The following is a 26,736-nucleotide window of genomic DNA, read 5'->3' as shown; positions in this document are numbered from 1 at the left end:
CGGAGCTCTAATGTTCTACATGTTCAGTAACAACAGCCAAAGAAAAACGACAAAAAGAACTCGCTCAAAGAGCATGGTATTCCAAACATTTTACGATTTTGACAATTTAGATGAATCCCCCCCCAAATAAAAATGGAAACGTAATTCACGATAGCTGGTGATGATACACGGACAATGTTTGGTGCCGCACCGCGACACAGGAAAATAAAACCGGCTGGAAAGTGTTTATTGCCATAGACTTCTAAAATCCCGGCTTGCCAAAGAAATCAGTTACAAAATCAATACAAAGGATGCACACTTCCGCCCGGTCCGTAACATCAAAGACAACAAAGTATTTATATAGGTAATTTACTTACGCCTTTCTCCATTGTTGATGTTGACAAGTGGTCCGTGACCTCACAGGCACGTCTTTCTCCTTCACGCAAAAATCTAAGGTCTCGCGTGATCATCTACGTCATCACTCTCTGCGATCTTTACCACGTGACAGCCCTGCGCGTGTAAACATAGGCCATGGAATTTGAAATCTGGCGCTTGGCGCGGCTGACTTTTAGCGGTTGTGCGTCTGCGGGGAGGTAATTTTCGATTTATTTTTACCAAAACACATAATTTTGCAAGAACTAGACATATTTTATTGATGTTTCAAGATGTTTTAATTAACAAAAAAAGGTAAAAATAGGTAAAAGTTACAGCTTATGGGCCTTTAAGCTCATACTTGCATCAAATGCAATGTAGGATGGTACCAGCTACTAACTGCATCATTCATGTGCAGTTTTCGCCACACACCCTTTGGGTGCGTAACTTAATCAGCGCACCCTTCCAGATGCCTAACTGTGATATATATCTGATATAGTTATATATATATAATATATTATATATATATATATATATATATATATATATATATATATATATGTATGTATGTATATATGTATATTTTTAAGATATATGTGAATGTTTGCAAACTGAAAGTTTGTTTTGCATAGCATACTAATCATTATGAAATCTGCAGTTCATATACAAAGCATGACAAAAACCTGATGCTTTACTGTTTTCTCTATGAGAACTCAGTATGAAAAAGCAACATGCTCTGATATTTCTCAATATATTGATACAATAACATATTTTAGGAAGAGAAAAATGACAAGATATCTTTTATTCTCATTCATTCAACTATTTTTCTTCTTATTACAGTATTCCAAAGAAAAGATGATTTTTCATGGGTAACTTCTTCATCATTAGCTGTGCTATTATAGTTTTAACAATGAAAGTAAAGGTCCTCTCTTTGGTTACAATTTATAAAACTTAGCTCTCTAGGGCTTCTCATGAGGTGTGATTGGAACCAAGCAAAATCCCATTTTCCTTCCTGTCCTATCTATGGTAAAGGTTTGATTGTACTTTGTTAATACTACTGGTAGTGACAGTTTCCTTATATAAAATTTCTGAACCTCATTAAAAAGGTAACAAGGAAAACCAAAATTCATATTCACTACCTTGCAAGTTAGTACATGGACAATTATTTGAGGACGTTTTAAGAGAACTGAAATAATGCTTTGTCACTGAAAATAAACTTTTATGCCTAAATTATCATGAAAACACACAGTTAAATTTATTTCTCCTTTAAGGAAGAGTAGCTTTAATTTATGACTGTACGACTTCTTTGTTATTTGTTGTTCTATAATATCAACTACAATGTCACATACTGTCTCAACCTTTCACTCCCATTTTTCTCTTTAGAAGTCCATCATGGTGGTAAAAGGGTTAAAGGTACATTACAATGCCCAGCTTGGTGAAAATACCTGCATACGTTTAGGCAAAATTGAATTTTCAGTCTGGATGAACATTCATATATTGGCAATTTATTTACCTTGAATCATACTGACCATTGACCCTATATGTCTATTTTATACATATGTATGCGATTTTGACAAACTACAGTCTTGGCATTTTTGTGGTTAATATACAGAATAACAATCAGGAAAACCGTCAAAACATACAGCTAACTGTCCCTTCAATATGTTAAGCTTTACCCAAATAATGAATGAGGAAGATATTATCCAATAACAATTACTGAATAAAAATTGACTTTGAATAGGTAAAAAAGTTTTCAACGCCCTTTTAATGGCTCAGACGCCACGCCCCAAGAATTTGAAGTCAGATTAGTATTACCATTAGTGACGTATGTATGACGTAACCTGCCATGTCAGGCAAGTGCGTACTACTACTAGCCTGACATGGCAGCTCGTATAAAAGAAGAAGAAACTGCATTGCGCAGGACAGTTCTTCAAGGTTGCAATAGTAGATGGTTCAAGCTCCATATAGCCGCTTCTGATCTGGCTTCTTCTGATCTAAGGACTTAAATTACTCACGCGATTTCATGGTCATTTTTTATCATCTCACTGAACTGCATAAATCCCGTCGTTTTAATAGATCACAGCCATGAATACTGGAACAAGCGTCGTTTTTACCCTAGGATTTCTTGTTTTTGGTGCTGGTGTAGCAATAAGCCTGGCTTGCCCAAACGGCAGTTTTTCTGACGTTGACCCGTCTTCAAATATCTGTCATCCGTGTTCACTGTGTAACCAACCTATCGTAGCTGCAAAGACCAGAGGCTGCTTGGTATGCGGTGAGTCGATATGATAAGCGTATTGAAACATATTTTAATACACTGTTTGGAAGTTATGGCTAATCGATCCGCTATCTTGAGTACCGCGCGGCTTTTTGAACCATAACTGTTTATGAAGCTAGCAATCGCCTGTAAAACGTGGAATCCAGTTATCACCACTCAGTGTACCACTTCAGAGTAGCGGACATGTTTACATTGCATTATGGGAAATATACTTGAGGTCATGGGTCATTCGTGCCAAAACGGGTGTACTATACCATGTATACTGCAAAGCTAAACACAAGAACGTACGCTACCGTATCGTGGTTTTAGAGTTCAAAATAAAAAGCGTCGCGGTATCATATTTTCATGGGCATAAAAGACCCTCCACTTCAGCTGGTATAGTTCTGCTCTCCGCACCCAGGTCAGTTTTATTAGCTAGTATAGACTATAGTCTATAGAAGCTATTGGGATGGGTATCCGTCCGGCGTCCGTTGTCAGTCTGTCTGTATGTATGTATATATGTATGTATGTATGTATGGACATGTATGTATGTATGTATGTATGTATGTCCGTTTGTGAGGCGTCCGTCCACTCAAATAACTTGAGAACAGCAGTACTTACTGATTTGATATTTGTTGTGTAGATGAAAAATATGATTTTGAGAAACTATTTTTTTTTTTAATTTTTACCTTCTCGTGTCTATTATAGACAGAGAAGGTATTAGAGTTGAAAACCAATATGCTGCTGTCAAGAACTTCCGTCTGTCAAGACTTCCGTCTGTCAAGATCCGTTGACGTCATGCCATTGTGGTCATATCATAAACTGGTGGGGGTGTTCATGGTTCAGGTTGAGGTGTGGGAGAACGATTTTGAGCTGTGACAAAAATCAAAAGGGACTTAGCGGCATAGCCACAGTGTTACATGTAAGCCTTTCTCCAAGGTTCTCAGTTGACTACGATCTATTACAGACTACTGAGCTGACGTTAGGGGTACTCACTTTGTGTTTGCTCACCCTGTGTGCGCTAGTGTTTGGTACTGAGTTACGTGGATAATCCCCTCGTGGCCTCACGTGATATGGGCCTGTTGCATAATCTGCAGATGATCATATGCCTCTGAGTCTGAAAACGGTCATTGTGTAAGCCTGTCGGCATTTTTCCTTGCATTTTTTCTCATTTAATTTTGCTAAATATCGGCAAGTACCTCAATATTTCAAGATAACTCTTTCTTCCCAATCGTTTCCTTGAGTTTCAGAGTCATATGAACGAAAATGAGTGAAAGTTTTAGACAGGAAAATTGACGTCGGCCATGTTCAATGTTTACAGTACAATCAGAAGTTTTAGTCTGGTTCCCTGACCCATTTCCCCGGTAGAGGCGTGGGGAATATAGGGTCAGGTACCGGCTAATGTAAACATGGACGCTATTGGTTAAAATAAAACAAGCTGTGATTGGATGAAAGTAACACTTGTAACTTTTTCTCATGTTTCTTGGGTTTCGCACTTTCAGGCTCACTTGACACCAACTTCTTGTTTGTACCCACAAAGCCGTGGAGTTAGAAAGAAAGACTTTTTACCTCCATGATTTAGCCACTGTGATTTAGCACACCTTTTGATACTTTTAGAAGGTCGACATGATGCCTGGCATTTTCACGAAATTCGGACACCATTCTATCCATCGAAATTAATCAATTGTCGTTCACAGTTTCCAACAAAGTTTGCTTCCAATTAGCTGTGATATCGCAGCAGTACTATACTTGTGGCGTGTATCGAACGTGCTCTGGTCATTGGGGGTCACGCCACAGTCGGCGATGACCTCAATGACCCCAGCGCGTTCGATACACGCCACAAGTACTGCTGCGATATCACAGCTAATTGGAAGCAAACTTTGTTGGAACTGTGAACGACAATTGATTAATTTCAATCACCTCTATTTCCCCGTATTTCTGGATTAATCCTTCAGTTTATGTTTCCCATCTTGTGTGCCAATGTTTTTGGTTCGGATACCAGTGTTCGAACATAATTCTGATCCAGTCGAATTTTGACCGGCGTTTTCATGGAAGCAGCCATATTTGTTGTAGCATGTTCTGTCAGGTGACTAACCTCCGCCATCTTGAACAAAATTCTGTTCAAGATGGCTACCCGGTACCTGACCCTATATTTCCCCACGCCCTCTACCGGGGAAATGGGTCAGGGAACCAGACTACCAGAAGTTTATGTGGACTAAACTAACAAACACTATTCATGATGCCTGCCCTCTAGAGGCAGACCTTCCTATATGAAGTACAACATTTGATGCTTGTGGAAAGCTTGACCACACAAAGGAGCATTTTAACTTTTAGAAAATGACAAATTGAATAGAAGCTATTCTGAAAATGTCAAATACTGAGAAAAAATGCGCAAATATTCAAAATAAACAGGTTAACTGACTGGTCAGCTATAAAAAACAATGAAAATGTTTATGATCAAAAGTTTTTGAGATGCGCACATTTTAACAAATACAGAAATTATTAACATTATAAATATAAGACCAAACTATTTTTTCAGGGATGGGACAGGTTGGAAATGAGGGGTGAGAGACAAAGGCACTCCTATTGCTGCATGTGGATGCAGCCACACCATTTCATTTACAGCATACTTATTCACTGTGTTGTGTTCAAGTTCCATATTGTACTGACTGTCATACAAGGATAACATAAGCAAATCAAATCAAATTAGAAAAAGGATCAATGCTGTTGTGTGGATTTTGCTGAACACGGCTGATTTCAATATTTCGCCCTACATATTTGGTATCCAGCAAAGGCATATTTTGATGTAAAGTCAAAATTAACACTACATTGCTGACAATATATGTTACCGTTTCTGCATGAACTTTTCTTTTTTAAATTATAGAAAGTACTTCGAACAAATTAACAATTTTCGTGATGTCAACCCATGATTTTACATCACAAAGACTGTAATTCTGCCATTTTTTTTTTATATTTTTCAGTCATTTTATAAATTTTGCACTGCACAAGATGATTGAACAAATTGCAATGTTTGAATTTGTAAACTCAAAGAATAAAAATCCTTTGGTCACAGATTAAATTATTTTTTGAAAAGAAATTTACTCTTAAACACTTTTAGCATATATTCTTTATGTATTTCATGTATTTCAAGGAAAATATGCCTATTAAGAACAGTAATTTCTTCATTTTCAATTTCTTTTGAATACTATGACAATTATCAGCCATGAGGTTTTACAAACACAAGACCAGATAAGCGTTTTTCATCATTTCCACAGGACTCTTTGGCATATCCCTTAAAAACAGTTAAAAGTGACTTAAAATGATCACTTGGTATACATTTAATTTACAGATGCCAGGTTGTGTATTTCACATGCACTCAGGTCAGTAGGGAAGTGCGTCATTACTATTTTGGACTGTTAATTCTTATTTCTGAATTATTTAACCCTTTTTCCACACTTGAACTATCATTAGGCAGTTTATACTGTAGCTTAGAATTTTTTTGATTGATGTATTTAATCATCTTTTGGGTTCTTTGGGTCCATATCCACCTCATGCCCCTACATCATCAACTATTTACCAATAACTCCATGCCAACAACCAATTACCTGACCTGGCCACACATTAGAGAAGGTACAGCGTCATTGACGGTATTTTTTGATATTGTTGAAAGTAGGCAAATTAATGCCATAAAAGGTCTTTTTGGTAAAAATCTTCTTCTTCATAACCGCTGGTCAGACAGCTATGTTATTTGGTATACAGGTCCCTAGGGATAGCCCAACTTAGATTTGTTCAAATTGTGATGAAATATGCAAATGTGTATTTTTAAGGAATTTTTTTTGTCATTTTTGGTCAAATTTGACTTACATTGTATGTAATTCTTGTACTGTATAAACCCTATCAATTCACCCAGAAAAAATAATTAATATGATTTTAAATAATTGAATTAATTAGGAAATCATCAAAGCCAAAATAATTTTAGTGTGAATTATCAGAAAGTTCAACTTTTTTTGGCAGTTCATAGTGAAATGCTTACCATCTTGGAGGATTAAAACATGTAAGGCCAGAGAAAAAAAAATCTTGTTCATCGGATTTTTTGGACCAAGTTCCAGGAGCGGCGAGCGAAAATTTTTTTAAATTTTTTCAGGCCGAAGGTAAACGCGGTTCTCCTGGCATTTTTGCACAGATGCAGACAAGGCAAGATAATTGTTTCCCTTTTTACCAGGAATATATCAGACAAGAAACACTGATACTGGTAACTCAATTCAATACTATATTTCCCAACAATAACATAGTGTTTGCACAAAATATTCTGAGTATTCAACATTCTCTGAGAATAAAACTGAAATGTACAGCAAATCACTGAAATCCAACAATTCAGTATTGTCCTTTAATATTGTCCTGGTGGGACCTAGCATCTGAGTTTTTTCATTTTATTTTGGCCCCATGTTTTGGCCTCTTTACTACTGTCTCTACACATTTTACACAATAGTCTAACAACATTGTACTGTGATCGGAAGTTATATAGTCATCATTCAGAAGGCTGTCTTGTACTCCACAATAGAAACAGCAAGCTTCAAATGATACACTCTAAACGTTTGGACGCTTATGACGCGTCGGATGCGTTCAGTTTGATCACATGGGAAGTGTCATGTGTGTTCAAGTATTGAACTTTGTGTTCAGAAATAGAATGGATGTGGTCAGCCATAGATCTGCTGCCATTCTAACACCAACTGATAACAGTTTTTTTATCCAGACAACATTATTTTAGTTAGAAACACACATCATGATGTCTTTAGTCTGTTTTCTGCTCCAGTAACTCCTCTGAAACAAAAAAACGAACAAATATTTTGTTTGACTCGTGTATATGTGAATTCGAGTCAGTGAACACTTTTTGAAATCAAAGGCAAATGTTGGTAGTTCTGAAAAAGTTTTCAAGTATATTGCTTATAATAAAAGGACGTAAATGTCTTAAAACTATTTATTTCGATAAAATCGTGAAGACAAAAATCTTCCAGAACACTGGTGTTCAATTTGTGAATATTCGTATTCTAATAGAACGCCAAACATAGAACACTAGTGTTACAAACTAAATGAACACTTGTGTTCCTGGGTGTCCCGAGTATGACGTCACGGATAATCGGGCTTCCTCGGTCACGCGAGGGCCCCTCTGAACATGCGTACATTAGATGCAAGCCGCGCCGCTGCTGCAGACGACGCATTTTGTTGCTGGCGGTATTTTCACATTCTATGATTTTAGCGATTGAGTTCTGCCAGTATTTTGTGACGGTGTGATAGCTGTTTACACAGAAAGTTTGACTGCTACGGTAAGTATTGTATATCGTGGCAAAATGGCATTGAATAGGCACCAAGTTTGAACCGTGGCCCGGCGATAAGCACATGACACTCCTCAGAAGTATATTTTTGCCGTAGAGTACCCTCTCTCGCAATATTGTGAGTCACTTAAGGTCTAATTTTAATAATTATCTCTTTTTGTGTTTACACTAGACAGTTGCAAATTTTCGGGCCATTTTCGTGAGTCCAAACACAAATTTTATAAATCACAATTAGAATGCTAGTGTTCTGAATGCTAAATACTAGTGTTCGGTAACTCCTAATGCTCAGCATTAAACATGCAACAATTTTCTAATATAACTGTAACTCAAACGTTATAGTCTGGCCAGTTAACATGCCATTTTGCCACATTACAATATTTGTCAGTCACAACATTTCTGTGTGTACATGGTGGTCTGCTTTCCAGAACACATGCATTCTATTTACTTACTCTGCACACTTAATTTGTGTTCAAAAAGTGTTACAGTGTGCTGATGCGTAAACAGTGTTCTATTTCATGTAATTTTGAACATATAAAATGCGTTCAAAAATAAAGACACTATATGTTCTAAACCTGAACACATGCATTCTAGTTTTCTTACTGAACACTTAAACTGCATTCAAAAAGTGTTACAGTTAAGCGTTCTAATATGTGTTCAATAACTGAACACATAACTTTAGAGTGTACTTTAACATCGACCATGTGTTTTGTCATTGCCGTAATTTTATTTACTTTCGATGCAATTTTCATTCAATCGGATGCACCGTCCATCTGCTGTCACGATCTTGTTGAACAAATCGCCGAACGTAATATCAGGACAAACACTGAATAGCGTCTTTGGAACTAACTGTTGGCCATCACGTCGAATGTTGGCCATCATACTCATGATGTGACATGTACTAACCTTGAAAAAACAAGGAAATTTCTAGCCAAATTCGTTTTTAGGGTCTATGGCCAAATCGACCCACTTTGCGCCGTGATGCGCCAAATTCAGACATCACAACAACATGTTACAGGTGTTGGCGGTCAACTATTAAAGTCCAAACACGTCGAAGTCTCATTCAAAATCCCGTGCCCGCGAAAACCCGACAAAGTGTATGGTGCCACCAGCGGCAGTACTGAAAATATTTGTAATACGGAAGTAAGAATTTGCCGAGATCACAAAAAAAAAAATCCAAATATTATAGGGTTATTCACAAAAATACGGCCGTGTATGGACGAGGGCTTAGTGAGTGACGTATTGGACAAGCCGAAGGTGAGTCCAGTACATCACTCACTGAGCCCGAGTCGATACAGGGCCGTATTTGGTGTATAACCCTATTATTATACACCTCCCTCCATTAATCGTCCCTATAAACTAATTCTTTGGTTAATTTTGAGGGATGCGGCACGCGCGATATGAGTGGAACGCGAGTGATCTACTGCTCCGTAGCACAAGTCCCTTGCATTGGCACGAAGCCAATTAATTTTCAGTGCAGTACAAGCAAACTTCGCTGAATGTTTTCAATTTAATTAGTTTTTTTAAATAAAAATCAATTGCATTTAGACTCAGTTTGTGTTTAGCGTGTTTTTAAACCTTATACTACGAATACATTTTGGTGGAAGTTGTTATTATGTCTATAACTCATCGTAAAAAAGTTTTGTTTACATCCGATAATCGCTAGGTCAAAGGTCAAACAGCGCCGTCGCGCGTCTCCCGTATTCGGGACTCCAGCGTACTATACAAAATACGGAAAGTTATTGGATGGTCAAACTCCCATAGATACGGCAGTAGGCGTATAATAAGCCAAAGTAGAAGCGGCGATTCCGATGAACAATTTATTTTTTCTTCCTGGCCTAAAGGTAACTTTCCTGAATCCCAACTTTGATATATTCTGAACCACCATTTATGTGATCTAAAAGAAATTGCTCATAATAGTTTGTCATGATAGGGTGGTCAAATAAATAGAGATAGAGAAAGTTCTAATTTCCATTTATGGTTGACTTGGTAAGGATAAAATAAGATTACTTTTTGAGGAAAAAATAGAGTGGCCAATTAAAAGAGTAGTCAAAGTGATAGGGTTTTTATGGTAAAGCTGAGCTGTAAGATTCCTCGTGCTATTTATAGCAATTATGCAATCTGTGTAAACAGTGCGATGAAAGTGTAACATGATTCCTTATGATGCTTTTGATGACCTTGAACTTCTTAAGTTACAAACATTTGTCTCTTCAGTGTGCTTTCTCTGAGTACGTACAGTCTCACTTATTCGACAGAACTTACTTACAATGTTAATTTGAAAGTTAAAATGTGCTTGGTTAATGGGATGAAAATACTGATATTAAAAGATAACCAGCTTAAGATTCTTTATAACCTGACAGGTATGCTGTTTTATTATGACGTGAATCTTGATTTAAGCAAGTCTTGTTACTTTAATTAGAATGTAATTAACTCTCGTTTATTTGCTATTATTGGCTATTATATTATAGCTTTGTCAATACCAGTGAATTTTATGACGTCATATCCATACATTACTACTGATAATGTATTCCATTATTCAGCATAGCGTCCCCACAGCGAGCAAGTTTTTTTTTTTTTAAACGAAAAAAGGACTGCGCATTTAAAAGGAGGGAAAGTATGGGACCAACCATGTAATACACAAAACGATAAATCTTGATAATGGTGCACAATATTGATAATAATGTCTTACTGTACGATTTATCACATTTTTTGAGTCCTCACGCATGCACTTGCCGTCTATCTGGCTAGCGCTCAGCATGCAGTCCCCTTCCGATACGCTGGTTGTACTACACACGTTTGTTTACAACATGGTTCGCTTCGTTGCCGTATAGGTGAAACAGAACTCAGTACGTTTGCAAACTCCTAGACGATACTGGGTTTGACACATGGCATATTATGTATGTCAGTGGCCATGTAAACTATGCAAGCGTGAAAGGCTACTCGAACCAGCCGTAAACGGGCCAACAACGGCAGCTTGCTGTCATCAACCTTGACCGGAAGTGTCTACGGAAATAACTACGGAGCCTTCAAGCACCCGTTTACGTCGTTTTCTCGTTCGCAGAAATGAAATAGCTCTTCTCAAGAAGCCATCGAAAATTAAATTTATAGACACCATTATTATTGAAATGTAAACATTTGAATAACAATGTTGAACTCTGTTGATATCGTTTGCAATTGAATGCTGTACTACTAGCGACATAATAATGATCGTATTGATCAGCTGATATCATGCAGCTCGCTGATCATGCTGATGTCGATGCATGAACATTCCGTTTTCTTCATGTCTGGCATTTCACCGTGTCGGCTTTTTGAATGGCATGATATTTAAAGGTGATGTTTCAAGTTTGATATAGACGGTAGGGATGCAGTTCCTTTTCATTTCCTTCGAAAATACATCGTTTTTCAATTCAAAATTGAACCGTGAAAGTGTTGGTCATTTTTTGTGCTGAACGTGCGTGTTCAGTGCAGTGCAGTGTGGAGTGCATGTGATGTGTACAGAGTCAGGACGCTCACTGGCTTCAAACTCAGTTTAAATTTCCTTTTTTATTCGTTTTCTACAACTACAAATTCACTGGCATTGCCAAACTATAAATAATAGCAATAATGCACCCCCTCCCGGCCCATAATTGACTCAAGCAAACTTTGCACTCCATAATGTACTCGGCTTCGCCTCGTACATTATGTCGTGCAAAGTTTGCTTTCGTCCATTATGAGCCTGGAGGGGGTGCATTATTGCTTAAATATAGTCTCATGAAATATGCAAATCTGTATTTTTACGGAATTTGTTTCCATTTTTGGTCAGGCCATCCTGAAATGAGCTATCAAAGATATCCACCTTCTTCATCAATACATGTGTCACAAAAGGTTATTCTCTACATAACACAGCAGAGCTCTGTCAACTGTTGAGTCCGCTTGTTTTTTTCAAACCGCTGGTCAACAGCTTTAAATTTGGTTTACATTCCCTAGGGTGACCTTAGTGAGATCATTTCATACAGTCAGGAAATACTTAATTTTGTATCCATGTCTATAGTAGCTTCAGGGACTTTGGCCCTATGTTTTCATTGTACCTTTGTTATCTGATCTTTAATTTTTAGTAATGTCGCTTTTCAATGCTTTTAAATCACAACTGGTTTTTCAATTTCGTTTTTTACTACTGCACTTTTGTTTTTTTCCCGCTTACTGTAGTTCAAAATCTCATAAGTATTGTAATTTTCATTTGGTTTCAATTCAATCCTCAGTTTACCTTCTACCAGCCCGGTTTGTACTTTTGTATGTGCTAACTTTTATTTATCAGCTTTTACCCTGAAGAAGGCAACTTGTGTGTTGCCGAAACGTCGGTATATTTTAAATAAAGATCGTTAGAAGACAAAGAGTACTGGTTGAACTGCCTCCTTTATAAACTTATCCCTGACACATAGCTTACAATATTTTGCCCAATTGTTTCAGCGTTTTACGTCTGAACGCCCGCGCCAGTTTACAAGCGATAGTTTGGTCTGCTGCTCGACCCATTTAAACAATGTCATAATAATCGCTAACATAATTACGAATGTCGCCGGCTGCATCGGCCGCAATGCACTGTGTCAACAATCAATGCACTGTCGTGATAGGATAGTAATAAAATTAATTCATAAAATAAGTAAATAAATACACCCCAAAGTGCTATGATGATGAGATCACTTTTGGCGGAAATATAAGCAATAGTGAAAAAACAAGCGATTGGTAATGCAAGTCTGTTCAGTATATGCGGTGTAGATTGCTGTTGTTGTGTACCATTCTCGCGAGCCAGAGCATAATTTCTGCTCCGCTGACTTACGCAAAAATCAAATCCTCTTAACGGGTAGCGCTAAGCTGCTGCCGTAAAATAGGCGCGTAGTACCGTTTACGACGATGTTGTGTACACGTACGTATACATGTGACGATGCATGTGTTTGGCACGAATGACCCCATGACCTCAATTATATTTCCCATAATGCAAGTAAACACGTACGTTACCTGCAAGCCACCAGAAAGTGACGTCAGCGATACTGTGTCAGAGCTCTGAAGATACGCTTGTGATCATAGACCCTGCACCCAGGGTCTACGCTGTGATACACATTGTCACGTAAGCAAACTTTACTTCATTTCAACTTCGCTTCCTAAAATTCAGATGTGCCGTAAGGAAATATTGGAGCCTCATCCTCGGCGAAAATAAAAATTAGGCATTCCTTAATATCATATATGGGTGAAAATTAAAAGTATGCTTGTCAATTGTGCTCTAAGTTTTAAAATGAATATGTTTTATTAACTCACGCTTAATGCTTTTCATCTTTGTATCTTAAATGCAGACATGTGACAGGTTGCTGCCTTATCAATGCTCGCACTTGTTTCAAAGACAAGTCCATATTCCCTTTCTCAATCCTTCCCTATTTAAGAGTAAGTTATCTTCTGATTTAAGCAACTTTTCTTTACACCACTTTACATATAGAAAATAATCATTCTGTGTAAACATCTTTTGAACATCGCTGCTTAACTTTAATTAAAAAGCACTTTTTCATTTCATGATCGCAATCTTCATAACCTCTTGCTAACAGGGAAATAAATCGGAAGCCTTGAAGTGCATTACGCGACATAATTTTTCTTTCGATTTGAACATTTTTTCTGTCTTATATTCAATTTTAATTTTTTTAAATTTACCATTGCTCATATTTCCTTTTTTTCGGCTTACTTGATATTTTGGCATTTTAAAATTGTTATTTGTTTTGTGTATCAACTACACTTTCTCGGTCTTCTCCAAATGCACGAGGACAGCGTGGGAATGCATAACCCGCATCTTAAGCGATGAATTAATGTTTCACGAAAACGTTGGGTATACCTCAGGCAGTCTGTAGTGACCAGTTGAATGCCAAGCAGGCCTTAATTTCGATTTGATTCAGTAATAAGACTTGGAAAGTGAAGCTGAAGGAAAAACAAATTGACAACTAGAATGTTGCATGCTTGGCTTTCATTGGCTAGCAGCTCTGTCGAATGATTTTTATCACCAGTAGATCTAGATAACGATGCAACAATAATCAATTGTTTCTTTTCCCATGAAATGTGTAAACGCATTTACTATTTCCATTCACACAAAATAGCAAAACAACAGACTTCTATCCCTCCGATACCGAAGTGCGAAGACGGCATGTTCTTGCATCCGGCTATGAAAAATTTGTGTTCATTGTGCTGTTTGTTCGGGTACAAAAGACGAAGAAAAATGGAAAAATTCCGGATGTGATCAATGTGTTGATAATAGTTCCGGCATTCAGGATCCAGTCGAACTTAATCTGAAAGCCGATGAAAGTAAGTATGAAGTTGAAATGTTTAACTACCAATCGAATCGTAACCTCCGAAATCGTTTATACACGTAAAATATGGTGCGGAAAATGATTACAAATATTGTTCTTAAGAATATAAAAACAGGCTCTTAATTTTTTCGTAATAATTTTTAAATGTATAAAAATAAAAAATACAAAAAGTAGTTTTTCCAAAATTATATGATCATATTTTATTACTTTAAGTTATAAAAAGAAACTTTTATATCCAAATATATGGGAAATGTTATTAGCCACATTAAAATGTGAATGTACTTATGAAAAATGGTGTGCAATAAAACTATCCGTCTTTCTTGAAATATAGCTTAGGTGGAAATAGGGAAAGAAAAGAAATAAAAATCGAATTCGAAAAGAGATAGAAAATTGTACTAAACTGTAAATCATTCTTTAAGCGTCGTTAGGTCGTGAGGAAATGAATAGAATGCCGTTACAGAATAAAGTTTGTAACGATTTGGACAAAAATCATACACCCATATTAATTTATATACATGTACAATGGTGCACTTAGTGCTGATTATACAAAAATAAAACAACGTTTGAAGAACAATATCAAGTACACACATGAGACATTACTAAAATTATAAAAACAAAATCCACTACTACCATTTAGTAAACTATATGACAAAAATTAAAACATGACCCACCATTTGGTTTGACTGTCACGGTGAAAAAAGGATATGCTTGGTTGAAAGTGTTAGGTGCCATATAGCTGAATGTTGCAATATCGCAAATACTCATAAAAAGAAATGTGTAATATATAAAGAAAAGCAGATGAGGTAACATCTGTGAATTAAATTGACATTAATTCACCATCCAATTTTTCCCAAATTAGTTCCAATCATGTTAACAGTAATCAATTGTTTCTTTCCCCTTAAAATGTACTGATGCATTTTGGTATTTTCGTTCGCACAAAATAGCAAAACAACAGACTTCTATTCCTCATATTCCGAAGTGCGAAGATGGCATGTTCTTGCATCCGGCTATGAAAATTTGTGTTCATTGTGCTGTTTGTTCGGGTACAAAAGACGAAGAAAAATGGAAAACTTCTGGATGTGATCAATGTGTTGATAATAGTTCCGGCATTCAGGATCCAGTCGAACTTAATCTGAAAGCTGATGAAAGTAAGTATGAAGTTTAATTTTTACAGATCGAGTCGTAACGTCCGAAATCGCTTAGTACACGTAAACTATGGCGCGCAAATGATTTAAATTATTTTTTTAAGAATAAACTAACCTGTAAATCATTCTTTCAAGCGTCATCAGGGAATAAAATAGAATGACATTACAAAATTAAGTTTGCAGCGATTTGGAAAAATAAATCATACACCCATACTTATTTATATACACACATACATGTACGAGAGTGTAATGAGTCCTTAGTATACAAAAAATAAAACTTTTAAAAACAATACCACTTACTCACAAAATACATTACAAAAACCAGATATGAACTGAATATGCTCACGTGTTTTACAACAGGTTCATTAATAGTAGTACGCTTCACAGAACAATGAGATATATGTTATCACTATATGTAGCAGGTTTTTTTAAACTTCGCACAGTACTCTCAGAGTTTAATCACTAATTACAAAACTTTATTTAATATGCGAATGAGCTGTCAATTAACTTGACACTGCTCAATGCTTTATGGGACAATTAGATATCCATCAGATCAACATTTGTAGCACGTTTTATTTATTTAATGCTGTAATTTTAGAGTAATGTCTCTTATTACAAAGTTCATTAAATATGCAAATAAACCCTACATTAACTTGACACTGTTCAATGATTCATAGAACAATTAAATATTCATCAAGTCAATATCTGTAGCACGTTTCACCAAATTTTAGTGCCGAAATTTCAGAGTTATATACCAAATTACAAAGTTTATTAAATATGCAAATGAACCCTTAATTAACTTTATACTACTAAATGCTTTACAACACAGTTAGATATCTGTCGTATCAGTATGTGCAGCAGTGTTCATCACATTTGATGCAGTTATTTCGGAGTTATATGACTAATTATACGACTTCATGGAATATGCAAATGAGCTAATTATTAACTTGACACTGCTCAATGCTTCTCAGTACAATTGGATATTTATCAGATCAACATCTGTAGCAAGTTTCATCAAATTTAATGCTTTAATTTTGGAGTAAAATCACTTATTACAAAGTTCATTAAATATGCAAATGAACCCTTAATTAACTTCACACAACTAAATGCTCTACACCACAATTAGATATCTGTCGGATCAGTATCTGCAGCAGATTTCAGCACATTTGGTGCAGTTATTTTGGAGTTATATCACTAATTACTAAACTTCATAAAATATGCAAATGACCTATTTGTTAACTTGACACTGCCAAATGCTTCTCAGTACAATTAGATATTTATCAAAACAATATCTGTACCCAATTTCACTGACTTGGGTGCCGTAATTTCAGAGTTATATACCTAATTACAAAGTTCATTAAATATGCAAATGGACCCTTAATTAATTTAACACTACTAAATGCTTTACACTACAGTTAGATATCAGTCGGATCGGTATCTGCAGCAGATTTCATCACATTTGGTGAAGTTATATCGGAGTTATATGACTAATTACAAACCTTCATAAAATATGCAAATGAGCTATTTATTAACTTGACACTGCCTAATGCTTCTATCTATAATTAGCTATATATTAGATCAATATTTGTTGCAAGTATCATCCAGTTTGGTGCAGGAACTTCAGAGTTATCTCACTAATAACAAAAGTTCATTAAATATGCAAATGAGAAGATAATTGACATGACACTCAGAATATCATCATAATGTTCTTAGATTGTCATCTTGAAAGTTTCATAAAATTTTGTGCAGTATTTCTTGATATATGTCTACACTGTCATTACCGTCTCCATAGGGAAACCATTGTATGGAAAAAAACGATATTGCATAACTTCATTAATATGCAAGCCACACTAACCAAAATCTAATCAGTTCTTGCAAGTAGCACATGGTACCTGTGTACCAAATCTGACTTGAATCCGTTCAGGCGTTTTTGAGTTATCGTGTAAACAGACAGACAGACAGACAGACACACACACACACACACACACACACACACACACACACACACACTAACACACACACACACACACACACACGGACAGACAGACAGACATCGCTATGACAATAGCCCACGTGTTTACACACGTGAGCTAATGATTAAAAACAAAAATCCACACCTACCATTCAGTAAAATATATGACAAAAAATTAAAACAAAACCCACCATTTGGTTGGACTGTCACGGTGAAAAAAGGATATAAAATCAGAATTGCAAAATTGACATTATCTTTACAAAAAAGGGAAAAAAAAAAACGAAACAAACAAAGGAACCGAACTGGCACGCGCCACAGATCTCTAGGCCTACATCCATATTAAACCGCCATAGTTCACGTGTCCTTTAATCGATGAATACAGTACAGCTTTAAACCTGGGAATTCGATCATCATACTCCGACGTTTGATGAGATATTTGGAGCATTTCGGTGATATCCTCATTTTGAAACTATACTTAATGACCAAGTCTATAACTTGCAGTCTTTCATGTCATATGAAGAACACCCAGATTGGTGAAATGTGTAACAACATCCACAGTTCGGATCACGAGATGCCAATCTTCATTTGAACTGGTTATTTGCACCTGAGCACGTACCCATTGTGGCTTACAAGTAGGCAAAGGCAGCTCGTGGGTCCAAGGCGGTCCCACAACTCTTAAATAGCCTGCCGCCCCCCCCCCCCCCCCCACAACAGTAGAGATGCCAACTGGCATGAGTCAGGCACGTGTACGGCTGCATCCGATACAGGCCTCCCTACGAACCACCCTGCAATCGCAATACTCTTAAGACATGATTTACGCAATCCATTGTCGAATAGATATAAATCTACAATAGACCACCTTGTTGCTAAACATTCCCTCATCTATCCTCAACACATAATAATAAAATGAATTAAGTTAAAGCCATTATCACATGAACTGGCCCGAATCTTCACCTGTGTGACGTAGAACAGGACGGATAAGAAATCCGAATTACCCATGTTGTACGTCATCAACCGGAACTTTTTTCGTGCATAGTAAGCTTACCGTTCCTACATGCAGGCGCTAGGCGTCGAGACACGAACAGATTCGTTGTGATCGATGCCGTGCTAGCTCCTACATTATTTTTACAAAGAGGGACCCGATAAATCCAGACAGGGAAACATTGAAGGCATATTTGTCCAACGAAATTTCAAGTCGCTAAAACTATAGCTTTTCCCGAGAATCGAATGGAGATACCGACGATCGTTTTATTTTAATGGCTCAGTAACGTCGCGGCTCCAGTCGAGTCGTGTAGGCTCAATGTGGACGTCGTACCTGGCGATCCCGGTTGGCGATAAAACCGAAACCTACACCTCAATGTAAGTTAAACTGAATAAATGAGTACAGTATAATCTTCGGGAAAGCGACATAGGAGGCACAAGCATAAAGTCATTCGACTAACAACGATCAATCTCCTTCATCGCACAAAAATTCCGTAAATTCTCGCTCGGAATCAAACTTGCAGCGCGGCATAAGGCTGTAGCGAAGACATAAGCTGTCGAGCTGTGTGCAGCGCTGTGGAATCCCATGTACTTCGAAAGTTGACTCAGACAACACTCAAAACAGAGTTTCCGTCAAGTAACAAAATTAGGATGTATCCACGGGCGAGATATGTGTCACTGCAAACATCAAAGTCCGTAAGACGAAAACATTGACGACCGAGATCGGGATTGACGAGTTGACACCGGCTGAGACCGGTGACGGCAACGTTGTGGGCACAAACATGCAATGAGTGTGTCATCGAACCCCGGCATCGAACGGAATCTTTCGCGCTCGCCAAGGTCGTAAACTTGTGTGATATTTTGAAAGCCACGGCATCTCTGAGAATGGGAATTACTGTTTCGATTGTGTCGTTGCATTTACTTCATAAATCTATTTGTAAATATTCTAAGTAACTCTGAATACTATGGCTATCCGTCGCTAGCACGGTGAAAGCTATGTCCGCCGATGGCCAACTTGCCTTGGCATCGGTACAGCGCGAGACAATGATTGACACGTTCAAGTGACCGAATCCGTATGTCTGGTTGGTGGAGATACCATTTGATGTAGCAAATTTCAGCTTGATGGGATTTATGAATGAAAGTATCTCCTGGGTGACGGGCCGCTTTACTCTTTAAATGAAAGTAATCCGCGTAAGTAAAACACAAATCGCGACAAAATTCATGCAACTTGTTACGATAATTTTGATCCATCAGACTGTTTATGTGATAACTATATAATCCCATGGTATTTTTCTCTGTTTGACGTCATCGTATACGAGTGTTTTTCGCGGAGCCGTACAACTGCTGCAGATACTGATCCGATAAATATCGAATTGTGGTGTAAAGCATAAGGTTCATTTGCATATTTAATGAAATTTGTAATGAGTGATATTATTCCAAAATTACAGCATTACATTTGATGAAACTTGCTACAGATATTGATCTGATAAATACTTAATTGTACTGAGAAGCATTGGGCGTGTCAAGTTAATAATTAGCTAATTTACATATTAAATAAAGTTTTGTAATTAGTGATTTAACTCTGAGAGTACAGTGCGAAAGTTGATGAGACCTGCTACATATAATGACATAACAGATCTAGATATCTTATTGTTCTTATTACACACCTCACACGGGCGTCGATTATGTTTGTATGTATTTGGTTTATTGACAAGAATATTGAAAAACATAATACAATAAATCCTCGTCAGAGACAGTTACTCTGGCAGTAGACCGTATACACGGCTAGTCTTATCAGAAGTCTGTCTTCCACTCCGCAGTAGTCTGTCATCCACTCCGTGTCGTGCGCTCAATTGAACTGCTGTCAGAATATACAATGTCTGTCTTTTATATTGTGTTTTGGTTAGTGATAATCCTGAGGTCTGCAAATGTTGCGTAACATCTCCTTGCTCGTTGTTTTGTCACTTTAAAATGAGACAGGTCAAAGGTACAATTGTTTTACACAACTTCATAACAGTCAAAAAGTATGCAGTAATTCATGTCATACTGTATTATTTCATGCGTCCAGTAGTGTCTGATAAATGTCAATACATGTCGATTTCAATGCTCGATAACTAAGTTTGTAATTTTGTCAAACTCAAAATCTGTACAAGTCATCTGCATATAACACGTCGTCATTCCTTCCATTCAGGGGTCACATTGCAGGTCATAAATACTAAAATATTCTAGTCTGTTATCTGGATATCCAACATTCTGTGAAGCGTATTACTATTAATTAACCAGTTGTAAAACACGTGAACACATTCAGTTCACTCAGGTAATTATTTTGCCATGGTGTTTTGTCTGTGTGGTAACAGTAGTTTTTTGTTTATAAATATTTTTTTGAAAGCGGTATTGTTTTTCTAAAATGTTTTTCTTTCTTATTTGTATAATCAGCACTCATTCACTTTTTGTGCGAACCATTACACACTTATAAACGTAAAGAAGTATAGTGAACGACTTATTCAAAATTGTTGCAAACTTTATTCTGTAACGTTTTTCTATTCATTTCCTCTTGACGCTTAAAAGAATGATTTACAATTTAGTATTAAATAGCCGTTTCTGTCTTTTTATCGAATTCTATTTTTCTTTCTTTCTTTATTTCCTCCTGAGCAATATTCAATTGGAAAGGCAGACAGTTTTATTGCACAGCATCTTTATCATTACATTCACATTTCATGTGTCTAATAACACTTCCCATATATTTTAATATAGACGCTATTTTTATGAAAGTTTTCATTAAAAAATGCGATCGTGTAATCTTGGACAAAATATCTTTTCTCTTTGTTATTCGTCCTCGTTTTTTAAAAAAATATTACATAGAAAATTTAGGAGTTTCTTTTCTACTGAGGAATATTTTTGAAACATGTGGCGTGCCATACGTTAAATAGCATTGCTGGCAAAGAAACATGAGACAAAAGACTTAACATCATTTTCATTCCTGCCCCTGCAGATGAAGCAAACCTCTCTACGGAAGGATTGATCGCGATTGTAGCTGCAGCTGGTATTGTTATAGTAATAATTGCTGTAGTGGTTCCGTTGACAGTTTTCATACGGTGTAAAATGAAGCGCAGACAAAGAACAGGAAGTAGTCAAGTTGTTACCAGCCGTAAGTAGCAATCCATTTGTAAACTTTTCCAAGTTTCGGAATGAAAAGCACTACTTTGGAGCACAAAAATGAAAACTATCAAATACGTCTTACTTTCATCTTTGAATTGTTGAAAAATGTTGTTCCAGATGGACATTTATTGGTTAGCCGCTGAGACTTCAATGCGGCGAAATATTGAATTTATTGCGACGGCTAATTGCGTACTCGCACAAACAACTGTAAGTTCTATGCGTTAATAATTCTTCCTTATTTTTTAAAAGCAACGGTTCGAGCAAAAGGGTGAAAGTATATAGAAACAGTGCAAAACAAGCTTGGAAGTGGCAGAGAAGTGCTTACTCTGATTCTTTTTAATAGTTACATGTAAACATTGTTTTCCTTTCCACAGTGGTTACAACTGGTTCGAATCCTAGGCAGACCCAGTGTATAACATCCATGACAGCCTTCGCAAATAGGAAACAGAGTCCGCCGATGTGTACCGAAGTCACAACTAGGATTAACACAGGTAATATTTCACCTCAGAGTGTGACTTACTTCCCTAGTCCTCGCAAAATCTAATGTACACATAAATGAGCAAGTATATGCGCTCGCAGGAGATATTTTTCAAGAGCCAATAATCTCTTAAATGTCTTTTTGCCTGTGAGGAAAACTCATCTTAAAAGCTGCACTTTGGTAATTAGTGAAGGTTTCATCTCCTTGCTGCCGTTGTTGTTGTTGTTGTTTTGAAAAACACAAATTTTGTCTTAGTTCTATGTATAGCGAATAAATTATTTGAAAAATACAAATGCAAATTTGTCTTAGCTCTATGTTATAGAGTATAAATTGTTTTCTTTATTGTCGAAAATTTTGCAGTTAAAACTTGACGTTTGGTCAGAGAGAGAGAGAGAAAAAAAAGATTACAGTTCTGGCAGCAAGACAATCTAAAGTAGTCACAAAACTGATGTTTTCTGGATGCGTTTTTCTTGTCAATGTTCAGTGGCAAACAGCTGATACGTATGAGTCAGTAGCGGCCGAGCGCATGATAGTTATTGTAAATACCTAAACCATAGACCCTTGAGAAAAACTCGAGGGTCTATGCCCAAACTTTACGCGAAGTTCAGTTCATGGGCTACTGGGGACAGGAGATATCACAATACATGCTAGACAACTGTCGGGGCTATTGAATTTGCGTTGAACTTGGTGTCTCTCTATGAAAACATTCTTTATAATAGAAAGAAGGCATCGGAAAATTGTAATATTGTTGTTTGAAGAGGGAGCCAGGATATCGTGCGTGAGTCGGCGAGCCTGTGGCGTTCGTGGCTTTTAATTATCCATTTTGAAGAATCAGATTTCTCGATAGGAGGGCAGTTACACATAATTGTGACTCTCCCTCCGTATTTCGTACAAGTTCAAAATGTTAATATGTGTATCGGCCAACAACAACTGGTTGATAGCACTTTATTGGTGACCAGTTGGCTGCAACAGATGTATCGGATTTGCACATATCTGCGCAACTATCATATTGACAGACCCTCTGTTCCGTAACTAACATACTTTGGCCTTTGGTAAAAATGGATATTTTGAGAACAGCAAACATCCTTGCTTCCTGTCACGATGTCACTCAGTTTTTAACACAACATTACCTACACGGGTTTTTGCTCCAGAATGTCTACCAACTCAGAGGGCATGCGCAGTCACGATTCCAGAAGAGCAAACGGCCAATCACGAGGAGAGTCGTACTTCGCACACACCAATTCAAGAAGATGGTCTCGGGGATACCGGCCGATGATTATAAACTCTTACCTAAAGGACAGTGTGCTACTTTAATGGAAACGTCAGTCTAAGAATGAGTCCAAGCGCTTGAAGATGAACCAGAGTGTCTTTTTGAGCTCTGCTGTCAGCGACGCGGAGCTTATCAAATAGGCTGATTTCCGTCGTCCGTCAACTGTTGCCTTGTCCTCTGAAACAGCATGTCCGGTTCCCTTGAAATTTGTAGGCAGTTCACTTGGGGTGACCTCAGTAAGTTTTAATCAAATTATGGTGAAATTTGAATATTTGTATTTTTAGGGCATTTATGGCTGTTTTGGTCAAAGAAACTCCTCTGAAACCGCTTGTCCGATCGCTTTTAAATTTGATATGCAATCCACTTAGAGTGACCTTAGATTTCCTCAAATTGTGGTGAAATTTGCATATTTGTATTTTTGCAACATTTTTGCTGTTTTCGGTCAAAAAAGCTTACTACTGGTCAGACAGCTTTGATATTAGAGATATAGGTCCAAAGAGTTGACCCATTTCAGATTATTTCAGATTGTGTAGAACTATGCAAATTTGTATTTTAAAGGCAATTTTTGCCATTTTTGGTCAAAAGTTCTTTTCACCAAAACCGCCTGTCTGATAGCTTTGATATTGGTAGACAGATTCCTACAGATTAAAGCTTCAGTAGCTGTATCTTTTAGCATTATTTTCATGATTTTACTTTCAAACTAAAATAAGTTTGTGAGAATAATACAGGTTTGTGTATACACTTATTATTAACTACCCGCTCGGACTGTATACGTAATTTTGAAGTAGATAAGATTACACTGCGATTAAATATTTGCCCAAACTTTAAATCGCAGCACCATGCGGAAAAGGAAAAACCATGGATAGTGTGAATATTTACACTGAAATCTTAACATAAAGTGCACAGAGTAGTCCAATGTAATGCATAGGGGTGAATATTTCAACTCTGACATTGTATGTTCTGTTCCTTTGTAAATATTACTAATTCTGAAAATGGCGGGAAATCAAAATGGCCTTTATAATTTTAATTTACTTGTCAAATCTTATCAAAGGAATGGTTTCCTAAACCAGTAAAAGCCATATCCCTTCAGAGTGTAGAATTCAGAGAAAACTAGGAAAGAATAGGAGATATTTGAGGTCAATGATCTTCAAGAGTTACTACTAGTGGGGCTTTAAATGCTAAATAGTAAAACTATGATGAAATGTGCACTTTTATGTTTTGGGGCAATTTTTGCCATTTTTGGTTAAAAAATATGGTTCTCAAAAACTACTCGTCTTATAACTTTGCTATTTGGTATACAGGTTCCTAATGATGATCTTAATGTGACATATTGAAATTATGATGGAATGTGCAATTTTGTATTTATGGGGAATTTTGGCCATTTTGGTCCGAAAAATCGTTTCTCAAAAACTAGTCGTCTGATAGCTTTGATATTTTGGTAGACATGTTCTTAGGGATGATCTCAGAAATAAGAAAATCAGGCTGTTTGCTTATCTGGCAATTTGCAATGTAAGAAGCTTGCAAAATGAAATGGCAAAATCATATGGCGGGAAGAGGGCGATGGAGTGGGGAAAGTTTGAAGGGTCGAGAGGGCATTTTTTAAGTGAGCTATGTGTTGTTTTAGTGTAGATCAGGGAAGCGGGACATATGAACAAATCTAGCAAGTGGGAGTGGACATATTCAAGGCGTAGAGGAAGGATAGCTGCATAAAACATTCTCTATCCTACCCCAAAGTTAATTTTGTTCCAATTACATTCGAATGTACTAATTATATGTTAAAATACTTCAAGTCTCAAATTCTCTCACTTTGTCAGTGGGCCATTCCTGATCAAAAGCTTTACCTTAGTGTAGCATTCCTAGAAGCAAAGCCAAAGAAAACAAGATCACTGAAACATAACCCGTAAAACACACCAATCCGTTCTATTTTCTTGAGGTCTTGTATACACGGGCAAAGAGTAGTGTAAATTAGAATTAAATTCAAGGCAGTAACAACTGGGAAGGTTTTGTGGTTTATTTTGATGCCATTTCTTTTCGATACTTTTCTTGAAATACTCATGTAAATACGGGAAGGTACGATATTCGACAACCAGCGCAGTAAACCGTCGACACAAATGACATCAAGCATTTTGCAATCGACCTTCAAATGTAACCCTGATAGCAGAAAACTGCTAAATTTGTAACCATACTTTTAATAAACTGAACACATTCCATTCATATTTCACAGGATGAAATTGAGTTATTTTATGACACCTTGATTTTGTATTGCTGTTCTTTAGCAAATCAGGGAAGATTAATGTTCTTTTCACGATTTCCTTTCATTCATTGATCGAAGCATTTACAACGTGATCACCTTTGTCATTCTTCTTCTATTTCTGCATTACAGAAAACTTAGAATTTTCCTTCTTACGTATCAACTAAACTTCACATATCTTTAATTGGAGAATCAGGGCGAACAAGCACTGTTTTCATTTGCTATCCTTTCAATATGTTAGACGATACATTTCTTATGTCAACCATCATAACTTGACCCCGACTTTTGTAATGTCCTATACTGTCACAGTTGAAATCAAGCTTAATGTCATATATGTACTATTTTAGTTCCACATATCAGCTACATTTACATTCTCCCTACCATATGTATCTGTCTATCTCTACCTTTGCCTGTCTCCTTCTGTAGCTCGTACCATGAATGATGCTCGGAACTACGTACCTTCTCTTTCTTCTGTTGTCAGAATGAAATGCGCGAGTTTGTATATTTAAGTGTTTGTGCGTATGAACGAGTTTGTATATTTATATGTGCATGTGTGTATATGACGAGTTTGTATATTTATATGTGTATGTGTGTATGAATGAGGGCAGTGCTTATTGCTTTATAATATAATACATGTTTCACTTTGTTAACTTTGCTAATTGTGTTCTTCTTGACTGAGAATGTTTCTTTTCGCTTTTGCAGTAACTGTTTTTTAAATGTTTGTGTACATTGTCAAATATTTACAAATCAGAGAAACATTTACTGGTAAAGTGATACTGATGAACTATGACCAAACGAATTCCAGTGTTTAAATGTCCAAGTATTTCCGAAAATATTAAGTACGTCCAAAGACAAGAGGGTCTTTCAACCAGAAATGATGTTTTATATTGCATTGTACAATGAAAGTACTTGATAATAAACAAAAATATGAACTATTTCTACATAAAATGATTACTTCTATTATATTCGAGAATGTGAATGATTGAATTACGTGGAGTACGAGTGTGTGCTTGAATGATTATTGGCAATACCTGAACATTCCACAGATATTTTATTGTGTATTTAATGGCCGTTCACGGCCTTGTACTTTTACGTTTTGTTTTTTTGGCCTTGTTGCCATAATAAATCTTAAAAGATTATTTCTCTGTATGTACAGAAGAATATTTACGTAGTACGTGCCAAAAAATTGAAAGATTTAAAATTTTTCTCAAACTTTCCGTAAAGA

At 36.7% G+C, this 26,736-nt stretch overlaps 1 protein-coding gene across 2 annotated transcripts; it reads left to right on the top strand.

Moving 5' to 3' along the window:
- The first annotated feature begins 2,187 nt into the window (after positions 1-2,187).
- LOC139147654 (uncharacterized) lies at positions 2,188-26,455 on the top strand. Of its 2 annotated transcripts, XM_070718804.1 has the most exons (7): positions 2,200-2,623; positions 13,260-13,347; positions 14,046-14,250; positions 15,200-15,403; positions 21,346-21,501; positions 21,887-22,003; positions 23,142-26,455. In XM_070718804.1, exons 4-7 carry the CDS (start codon positions 15,247-15,249, stop codon positions 23,264-23,266), a joined length of 555 nt encoding a protein of 184 aa, XP_070574905.1. In that variant the 5' UTR covers positions 2,200-2,623; positions 13,260-13,347; positions 14,046-14,250; positions 15,200-15,246; the 3' UTR covers positions 23,267-26,455. The 2 variants fall into 2 exon arrangements, with proteins under 2 accessions (XP_070574904.1, XP_070574905.1); XM_070718803.1 differs by lacking the exon at positions 13,260-13,347 and having other exon boundaries at positions 2,188-2,623.
- Positions 26,456-26,736: the final 281 nt, after the last annotated feature.

Source organism: Ptychodera flava, chromosome 13 (genome assembly GCF_041260155.1).
Source record: "Ptychodera flava strain L36383 chromosome 13, AS_Pfla_20210202, whole genome shotgun sequence".
Taxonomy (NCBI): Eukaryota; Metazoa; Hemichordata; class Enteropneusta; family Ptychoderidae; genus Ptychodera; species Ptychodera flava.
Note: the sequence above shows the minus strand (reverse complement) of the source record. Positions and strands in the feature narration are given on the sequence as shown.

Bases quoted from the DNA above. Each gene is read 5' to 3' on its own strand.
- LOC139147654 (XM_070718803.1), top strand. From the start codon at position 15,247: ATGTTCTTGCATCCGGCTATGAAAATTTGTGTTCATTGTGCTGTTTGT. The intron at 15,404-21,345 runs GTAAGTATGAAG...CTGCCCCTGCAG, and splicing joins TAATCTGAAAGCTGATGAAA to ATGAAGCAAACCTCTCTACG. The intron at 22,004-23,141 runs GTAATATTTCAC...TTTTTGCTCCAG, and splicing joins CACAACTAGGATTAACACAG to AATGTCTACCAACTCAGAGG.